The sequence below is a fragment of the Syngnathus leptorhynchus genome, chromosome 13 (assembly GCF_054491065.1).
Source record: "Syngnathus leptorhynchus isolate UIUO chromosome 13, UIUO_Slep, whole genome shotgun sequence".
Taxonomy (NCBI): domain Eukaryota; kingdom Metazoa; phylum Chordata; class Actinopteri; order Syngnathiformes; family Syngnathidae; genus Syngnathus; species Syngnathus leptorhynchus.
In genome coordinates, this window is record NC_141207.1 from 5,030,382 (window position 1) to 5,040,189 (window position 9,808).

Consider the following 9,808-nt stretch of genomic DNA (forward strand, 5'->3'; position numbering starts at 1 on the left):
AAAATTATAATTCTGTTTTATCTACGACAGTAGGTAGATTTTTCTCTACTACTGATACTGTGGAGATTTCTTTTAAAATGTTTTCCCAATTTTTTATTATTTTTAAAGTTTGGTTTTAGAATTCTCACCGAGGTACTGTCTATGGAATGGACCACACATACCTGACTGCCATCATTCAGGAGGATCTCGGCACGTCTTTCTGAATAGATGTCGTCGTGAAATACGTCACTGAAGAGCTTAGATAGAAAATACAGTCTTCCATGTTGAAATCTGAAAAGCTCTCAGGTCGGCTGCTTTAAGATTACCGGCTGTTCTCCGGGGTTTAAACTAAATATGGAGAAGCTGACGTGAGCCACTATCTGGCCCAAATTGGGAACAGAAGAAAGACAGGAAACACACTTGACAATTAAGGATTACAGTGGAATTTTAAAGTCATTGTAATAATACAAAATAACATCAAATAATTGAAAACAATATGGAAATTTGTGTTACTTAGATTCTATTTTGTTGTATCAATACAAGTGTTCTAATGTCAAAGTTTCTTTTCCCTCGCCGTTTAACACAATGATGTCCGGTTGTGTCAAGTGAAAACTTTCATCGCATCTTTTGTCCCAAAGAATTTCTCCGAAGAAAGTCTTCATTAGGCGAGGCCTCCTCCCGTGGCCGTGAATGAAATTGACATTTAATACAATTAGTTGAGCAGAAAACACATGCCAATCACTCTTAAAGGGGAAGGATTCCAATTAATAACCCCTCCTTGTTAATCCCCTTGTTTCACCTCCCACCAGCCTTGTCCACCTCTCCCTCTCGTCTCCTCCTCCCACCTCTACTTTGCGTTTCTCTCTGCATTGCACGCTGGCTGAACTCCGCTCCCAAAAGTTTTTTTTCTCACTCGACTACGAGCGTCTGGCTGATTTGCATGTTACATATATATATGTATATATATATATATATATAGGTATTTTTTTTTTCCTAAAGGAATGCAAGGTGAATACAGGCTACAAAGTGAGAGCGCACGGTGGATCCCGGAGGAGAGGAGCATCAGTAACTGAGCAACACGTTTACTTGTAACAGCAGGTAAGCGCTTCATTTGGACTTTTTCCTCTCCTCTGAAGGTTTCTTAGCTTCCAGTGAGCATGCAAGTGAATATCATTAGAGTATTTCATGAGTGCGCTTTCATTCTGATCACATATTTAGTTGAAAAATGTATTCATATTTTTTTGTGTGCTCCTTAACTACTGTACTGTACTGTTTTGCCAGACCACTGGGAAGCATAATTGTTTTTAATGACAAAATTGCAATGTTACAATTTAAAAGTTAAAGTTTATTAGATGTTTATAAAAATATATAGAAACACATGAAGTACATCAATGTGATATCAAGTATGCAAAGCAAAAGCGACAAGTTTTTAAAAAATGTGAAATATATTTTGTTCAAATATATACACATTTTTAAGAAAATTTTAAAGTTTTTAAATATTTAAATACATTAAATCAAGTCTGTAAAATAAAATTAAAGATTAACACTTTATTGCAGATAATTTGTATTCAATGCTATGCAAATATGTGTGAAAAATTAACAAACTTTCTTTGAGAAAGTTCTTTTAAAGCAAAGAAAATACTGCAGATTTATTAATGTATAAAAAATGAAATTGGTAGTATTCAAGTACATGCCAAATTGTACAGCAAAATAGTTTTAAAAAGTTATAGTTTATAGAATAAAGGCTGAAATTGTGATGGCGGGATGGTAGATTCGATGAAATTGCGTTCAGAAAGCTACAATTTATCAAATGTTGCCAGAGTCTGCTCTGACAACACTTTAAAAAGAATAATTAATAGATACTCATGAAATATGCAAAATTTATATTCATAATATTACATGACGTTAAGTAAAATATCGGTCTAAATAAAAAACGTAGAGATGGACATCTGAGAATCACTCTCCTGTGTGTAACAACATCATTGTTTCTAATTCAGTTTGGTGGGACATTCTCAATATCAAGTGTGATTAGATTCTGTAGGTGGACACATTTCTGGCTGCAGTCGGTTCAATTTATAAGCTAAAAGTCAACGGTGAGGGTTTGTGTCCTCTTAATGGGCCAAACTTTGAAAGTAGAGGGGATAGACTTTAGGACCCCCCGCCACAGCTAAGCGGGTTTAGATGCACGTCAGGCTTCCTTCGAGGTAACGAGGTGATCTCTGACCTCCCTATTTGCACGGCGTCGCTCAATTAGGCCTCCTCCTCTCTGGCCGCAGGAGCCGCTGAGGGGCCCACACGCTCGGATGCATTTATCACTGGATACCATGAGCATGGTGGACGACAGCTGCCTCTCGCCTAGCAACTTCCACGACCTGGCCAAAGGTGGAGGCGTCACGGTGGGGGGCCACGTCCACAGTATCGACGTCATTCTGGGATTCAGTAAAGACCAGGATTCCCTGCTCGGCCCCGCCGGGGTCCCGGGGCCTCAGAAGGTGGACGTCGAGGACTTGGTGAATTCCGGGAAGCAGCTGGAGTCCCACCCGTCCTTCAGTGGCCACCTTGGACCACTTCAAGATGATAGCTCAGAGCAACAGCACCAGTTTCAGGGTGAGTAGAGTTTCACACAGTGTGGAGCGGATTAGACACTTACTGAGACAGGAAGTTAGTTCCTGCTTGTTTTGAACAGAATTGAATCTATTTTTTTAAAACCAAAGGATGACTTCAAACTCTCTGATTAAATGTAAAAACATCACCAATGTTGACACTGGGACAGATTTGAAGTCAATGTGTTTCGCCGAGTTGGCATGTCCAGAGCATTGCAATAAATGAGCTGTGTGGGGTGAGATTGCGAGATAAATCACAGAACAAGATGGGAATGGGGGTTTATGACCCTGAAGTCCAATCCCATCTCCCTGTGGAATTCCCCCCTAATCTTGTGTTGAGCACAGATTAGAATGGACGGGTCGTCGTTCTGTTGTCGTCGTGATGTTATGTTGACATCTAATCTGAAGCTGTCTTCACATTTGACAGGTGGTTGATGACTTTGTGGCGCAGACATGACAAATAATAATTTCCCAAGAATACATATGAACAATGATCAGAATTCTAATTCAAGCTTTATCCACGATTGTTTTTAAAAATATGTTTTTTCTCAGTGACGGGTTTGTTGTCCAGTTGAACAGGAGGCGGTTTCATCTGTAATTCAACCAACCAATCAGAAGCATGTCAAAGACACTATAGCAACCAATGTTATTTGGTACTTTAGGCAAAATAAATACCAAGGTCAAACAATTTAAGTGAACATGTATGTCTGACTCGTCCTGATTGTGCGCTTCCAAATCAGTCCTGCGGGTGGCAGTAAAGTGCATTATTTTCACTGACGCATAGCCGAAGCTTCATCTGCTGGTTCATTACCCATTTGGCTGCAATGCAAGCAAACCGTAACCTAATTCACCCCTTGATTGCGTATCTATCCCGAATGCCCCCAAAAATTAATTAGCAATTGCTTATGTAGTTTTTGCTCGCCAACCCACTTTGCTGAACAAACTAAGCCACCAAACATGTCAGTATATATATATATTTTTAAATAAACTTAAAAATGAAACATATTGAGTACTAAAAGAAAATCTAGGTGATCATTTGCAAAGAATGCCCACCCATGGAGGCGATATGTTGTGTACTGTCTAGTCACCGTGGGACGGTGGGGAACGTAATTTCGATCTCTTTGTGTGCCTGGCATGTGGAGAAATTGACAATAAAGCGGACTTTGACTTTGATATCTCTCGATTGTATGCAACTGTACTGTGATGTTGTTGCACTCCACACCTGTAGGTGGCAGTAATGTGCATTGCAGTGGAAGCGAACTGCCACATTCAACAAGCTTAAAACAAATTAAAAATAATTTCAAACCAAAATTTACAATTAATTAAAAAAAAAAGATAAAATAATGTATCCTTTATGCTACCCTAAGAACGCAACATAGAGTATTTAAATGCCTGATGTAAACATTTCCAAAACTGGTTCATGAGGCCATTTGCAATGACATCACTTCTTTATACAGTATGTAACTGTCCCATCAAGTTAGGCCACTTCCCCTTGGATGAGCAACTTTTCCCAAGTTGGGTGTCATTTGCCCCCGCCCCAGAACTCCCCACTTGCCCTCCCTTGTGTGCTGGCTGCTAAACAGTGGGCACCCTTCAGACTCGCGGCTGTGATGGGCTGACAGGCACAAGAGCTGGTCGCTGAACCACACCCGACCTCAGGCCTTTGTCCCAGCTCGGCCTTTGTCATGGCTGCTTAATGAGAGCTCGATAAAGCAAGCTCCGCATCCAGCATTGTCGCCGGGCGCGCTCCAGCTCGCCACTTGAAAGAGCACCACGACCCCTCCTTTATGTGCCACCGCCGCGTCTCATTCACCCAAAAACAAGCCGGCTGCTACATGGCCCACTCGTTTGCTCTTTCCAAACAATGATGTCATACAGGCTACCAAGTGGAACGTTGGAAATGAATGCAATCAACAGTTTTACATTCGATATAGCAACGTGACAAGTGGCCACCATCTTTGCGGAAGTCTCATTGTGACCTAAATTGAGCGACCAATACAATTGTAGATGGGGGGGAGGAGCATTTTTGGAATATTTTCACACAATGATTTCAGTATATGTCAAAAGAAACTGCCGTTTAAAACAAGCAAAAAATAAGCCTCGCTGTGCTCCTGTTTTGGTTAGCAACTGAATTCATATGATCTCTTTGATGATCGGGTATGAACAATCTATGAACCGAGACTGTCTGTCTGTAACAACACGGACTTGTTTTCAAGTCTTGCTGCAGTCCTGACTACTGCCGAGGTGCTCTTGAGCAAGGCCCGTCTTCTGCTTCTGTGTCTGACACTGCAATTTACACCAATCAATATTGGTGAATGTATTTCTGGTACAATGTGAGATCATTCTCTTTCATAATCTTGTATGTACAATGTTTACAATCCAGGCCGCAGCATTTCATTTCGTTACTTCAGGAGCAGATAAAGAGTGGAAACATGTTTAACAAATCCGATTAGCAGTGTTTACGAGCCTCATTGAGGTTGAGAGGATTGATGGCTTCACTCATGTTCAGTAGCTTAATGATGCATGTGTCCAACTAATGGCCGCTTGTCTGGAATGTGCACGTTACTTTCTTTAGTTCTACTAAATGTGTAAATGCTAGTTACACTCAGCAAACTAAACTAGCATTTTAGCAAACTAGCAAAACACAAACGTATATGTAGACAAACAATGTAAAAATATGGTCATATACTATATAAAAACATATTCTATGTACTATATATTCTGCTGTCCCCTGGTGGCCAGGCCTATGAAAAAATAAAGTAGTTATTATCCTTGTGTTTTTGTGCAGATACCGACCTGTTTACCAACAAGTGTGATGAGGAACTGAGAAAGAGCGTCGAGAGCGACGAAGGCAAGTCACCGGAGCCGTGCAAGGACAATCAACCCAAGAAGAAGCACCGACGCAACCGCACCACCTTCACCACCTACCAGCTGCACGAGCTGGAGCGTGCCTTCGAGAAGTCCCATTACCCTGACGTGTACAGCCGCGAGGAGCTGGCCATGAAGGTCAACCTACCTGAAGTTCGTGTTCAGGTAGGATCAGTGTCCTCAATTCAAACTTTATGACGTCCGGTTCAGCGCAAATTCTGCCAGTGCATAACATAATGTCTATGTAAATCAGTCTCTACTCATTACTGACCTTCAAATAAAATGAAAAATCACTTGTTTTAATTTACAAATAGCAAATAGCAAGAAAATATGTTCTGTATGTATTATTAAAAGCGGACCTGGGATCCTAACCCTGAGCATCATGCCAACAAGTCTTTGGCCTTGCTTGCCAAGTCAAGTGATTACATCAGATAATTGCAAGTCGCAGCGTGTGTGTGTCCAAACATATTAGCCCTTAAGAGATTCCAGTGTCTCCAGTTGCTCTGATCCTATCACATCGAGACGTCAGCATATTCTGACAGCCGTAGAATGTTAACTCAAATCCAACTGGAAAAGAATTCTAGACTATTGGGGAGAAATTAATACAATGTCTTCAATCTCCAGGTGTGGTTTCAGAACCGAAGAGCCAAATGGAGGCGTCAAGAGAAAATGGACGCCAGCACCATGAAGCTCCACGACCCGCCCATGTTGTCTTTCAACCGATCGGCGCCGGTCCACACCGCCATGGGACCCATGAGTAACTCCCTCCCATTGGACCCTTGGCTGACCTCCCCCTTGTCCAGCGCCACGTCGGTCCACAGCATCCCGGGCTTCATAGGCCCGGCTCAGGGCCTCCAGCCCAACTACCCTGGCCACGGCTTCCTCAATTCCAGCCCTCATCCGTCCATGGGTCAGGGAATGCAGAGTATGGCGGCGCCGCCCCCTTACCAGTGTCCGGCGCCGTACCCCGACAAGTTTCCGCTGGAGGACATGGACCAGCGCAGCTCAAGTATTGCTGCACTGAGGATGAAAGCCAAGGAACACATCCAGTCCATGGATAAAACCTGGCTACCCATGTGATTTACTCAGTGGCTCCTCACAATGCTGACACGATGGCAGGGACCTTTCCCACAATGCAAAGGAAAATGATTCTAAACTGAGGATCGAGGGACTTTCTTTTTACACTTTTCTTATTTTTCTCTCTCTCTCAAGGACATCAAGTGGATGAGTGATGTGTTTTGAAACTGCCCTTTTTGAATGCGCGGCCATATTTTACATAACCATTTATCTATCTTCAGTACATCATAAGTTATCTACTAGGTCATATTTCTGCTGGTTGTTTCTTACTTTTACCACCTTGCTTTCCTTTGTCTCTAAAGTTTTTTTTTTTTATTAAATTAAATCAAATTGCCAATTTCTTAATGGGATAATTGGAGTGTAAAGTACAAAAGAGATACCCATACTTTTATGGTTCTGGCAAAGGTACACCAATTACTTGTAAGTTGAATCATTAGTGTAGGTGGTACCAAGAGTAGCAGAAATAGATCACTGAGTAACTAGAGCAGATCACGGCTGGCAAAAAATACCCTTCTTAAAAACGATTTTGACTGTAAAGTCAATAATTGCTCAAAGGGCAGCAATCTGAGGTAAGACGGCACCTTCTAAGTGCGAATATACCAAAAAAATAAAAAAATAAAATCATGCACAGTTGCTTTGTTGGTGTGCGGTCATGCTTTAACGAGGGAGGGACGGAATGTAGCAAGTTATAAAGAAAAAAAAAAACAATTGTTTTGCTTCATTTCTTGTGCTTGAGTGGCTTTTGGAGGAGAAAGCCTGTTGGCAGCTCAGTGTTGGGTGGCTGAGCGTACGTGCGGGGTAGCACCGTGTGATGCGTCACCCTGCATAGTTCAGCCTTTGTTGAGCACAATTGATCCAAGTGCGTTGTCTTTGTCTGCACTTGCCGGATGGGCGTGGGGGGGAGGTGGGGGGGAGCGGTCTCGGGCAGAACTAAATAGGCCCTTGTAACCATTTGTGTTTCTTTCTCAATCAAAGGAGGGGAGGCATCGATCGGAGCTGCTATGATCAGCGGTGACACTATATTGGTCTCGTCCATCTGTCCTTGAGTTTGTCACTGAAGTAAAGACGCTCGAATTTAATGGTCGGAATATATCGATCAATCAGCTGCTCATTTCTGCTTTGTAAAGTGTTTTTTTTTTTTTTGTATTGCGGGTTGTTGTTATTTAGACATCTGATTGGACCTCAAACTGTGGACAAATGTGGATTACCTTGCACAAATAGAGCTTTCAACATGCGTGATTTGGGACTATGAATAAGCCAAAGGTTATGGACAAAACTGCACTAGATGTTTTTTTTTTTTTTTTTAAATGGCACAGGGTTTCTTTATTTAACCCTGTGATGCTGTTTCTAGAAATACATGTCGTAGAATTAGTCATGTCTTTCCTTTTGTCTGGAACATGGAGGTGTGTATTCTGGAAAGATGTGAACAAAGATCTACTGGAAATAAATATAGTTTGATAGAGCATGTGTCACTGCTTTCTCACTTTCATGTTGACCCATGTGCCCATTCCCACCGTTTTTTTCTTCTTCCCCCTTTCAGCCCAGTAAGTCTAAAGAGCAATCCAAGATTACAAGAGAATAATCGTTATCATCTGACATACATGTGCAGAGACGTTTTTCTTTCTTTTTCCTTGTGCTTGTCACTTGTGCTCCAACTCCCTCTGTGTGTCTCTCTTTTTTTTCTCTTCTTTTTTTTCCCCCTCCACTCCTCCCAATCCTCCATAGATGGCAGGGTGCCAGCCCGTTAGGAAGATGAGACTCCAATCAATCAGGGCTTCCCAGGGGGGCCTCTGACCACAGGGCCCAGCTCCCTAATTGCCCCCAAGCAAGCCAGCGAGCAAGCGAACGGGCGGGCATGCAACGAGGACTGCAGGCTGAGCCGCTGCGACACATGTTGGCGTATGAGGTGCATCACTTTCTTGGACAGATGGACGGACATATGCACGTAGGCGCGTGGATAAATAGGAGGGTAATGTTTACATGTTTCTGTTAACATCTCACAGGAGTTACACTTCAAGGGCCTGTTGTTGTGTTGATTAGTTGTAAAGGCATTTTCCACAAGTGCTGCTTGTTTTGCCTAAACTACAAAATGGGTAAAAGTTGTGTTGTTATAATTTGTTTAGCTGAGAGAGAGAGAGAGAGAGAGAGAGAGAGAGAGAGAGAGAGAGATGTTGGAGGGGGGGGGGGCTGCTCATCGGAATTAATGATGGAGAAAATCCCCCAATTAGAGCGTTTTCCTGTGTTGCAGGATGAGTTCAGTGCGGGGTCCTTTGACAGGCCCGGGGATTAGTACCCAGGCCGAACCGAGCCGGGCCAGGCCTGAACGGGCACCGACTAGCCGGACAACTTGGCACTGCTCAGTTGGGGCCCGCTCGGGGCCGTGGTCCCAGCCAGGGGCCGAGGTAGGCATGCGTTGAGCCGCAGTTAGTGGCACAAAGGAAAGCATGGGAAAAGAGCAACAACACTAAAAAGGAATTACATCCGATTTAACCCTTACTTATAATGCTGTTCGGGTCAAATCTGACCTGATTTGTGGTTCTGACCCTAAAATACACAAAAAGGCAATTATCTAAAATGACATTGTTTTGCATGTGCGCTTTACAGTTTGTGTAGCGCTGAAGAAGGTGCTGAGTCCTGAGAACTGTCCGTGTTTCCATCACATTTGCACAAGTTCCCTCGCAAGCATGCAACTGTTGCTCTGTTGACCTCTCAAAAGAGGTCAGAGGGTGCATTAACATAGACACAAGTACTTGTAGCGTCTGAGACCTTATTTGAGGATTATAAAATGTCAGCCAGGCTATGAATATATTTTAAAAAAAGATCTGTAGTTCATAATTTGATGTAGACAGTTATGATCATATTCTTGGTCAAAACATAACATTGTATAGAATATGAAAAGGGCAGTAGCTATGTAAGGGTTAAAAAGGGTTACGTTTTTTTTTTTATGCTTCCATTGCATTCATTATTAGCTGTTACATCAATCACAGGCATCTTGCTCCTTCCTCCAAAACAATAACTAATCCGATCTACACAATGGCTCTGATGAGAGAATCAATTTATTGGCTTCTTGAGTCTTCCCATGCGCAAACTGACTTTGACTGGCCATTAGCGAATGACTTTTTCAACACAAAGTAGCTTTTGCAGGGGTACACAATGGCACAGATGATGTGTCCGGCCTTCTGTCACAACAACTAAGGCTCTGGTGAGAAGATTTCTTTTGACCTTGACGATCCACGTGCGCAGAACAACATAAGGCCTGCAAGGTTACATGGGCCACCATA

The 9,808-nt window shown here is 42.6% G+C and overlaps 1 protein-coding gene across 1 annotated transcript; it reads left to right on the plus strand.

The window, feature by feature from the left end:
- Nucleotides 1-2,282: 2,282 nt before the first annotated feature.
- rx1 (retinal homeobox gene 1) lies at nt 2,283-7,989 on the plus strand. Its single transcript, XM_085927265.1, has 3 exons — nt 2,283-2,586; nt 5,371-5,615; nt 6,075-7,989. The coding sequence occupies exons 1-3, from the start codon at nt 2,283-2,285 to the stop codon at nt 6,528-6,530; spliced, it is 1,005 nt and encodes a 334-aa protein (XP_085783391.1). The 3' UTR covers nt 6,531-7,989.
- The last annotated feature ends 1,819 nt before the right edge of the window (nt 7,990-9,808 follow it).

Excerpts from the sequence above, each read along its gene's own strand:
- rx1 (XM_085927265.1), top strand. The coding sequence starts at position 2,283 with ATGCATTTATCACTGGATACCATGAGCATGGTGGACGACAGCTGCCTC. Across the intron at positions 2,587-5,370 it reads GCAACAGCACCAGTTTCAGG|ATACCGACCTGTTTACCAAC; the intron begins GTGAGTAGAGTT and ends GTTTTTGTGCAG. Across the intron at positions 5,616-6,074 it reads TACCTGAAGTTCGTGTTCAG|GTGTGGTTTCAGAACCGAAG; the intron begins GTAGGATCAGTG and ends TTCAATCTCCAG.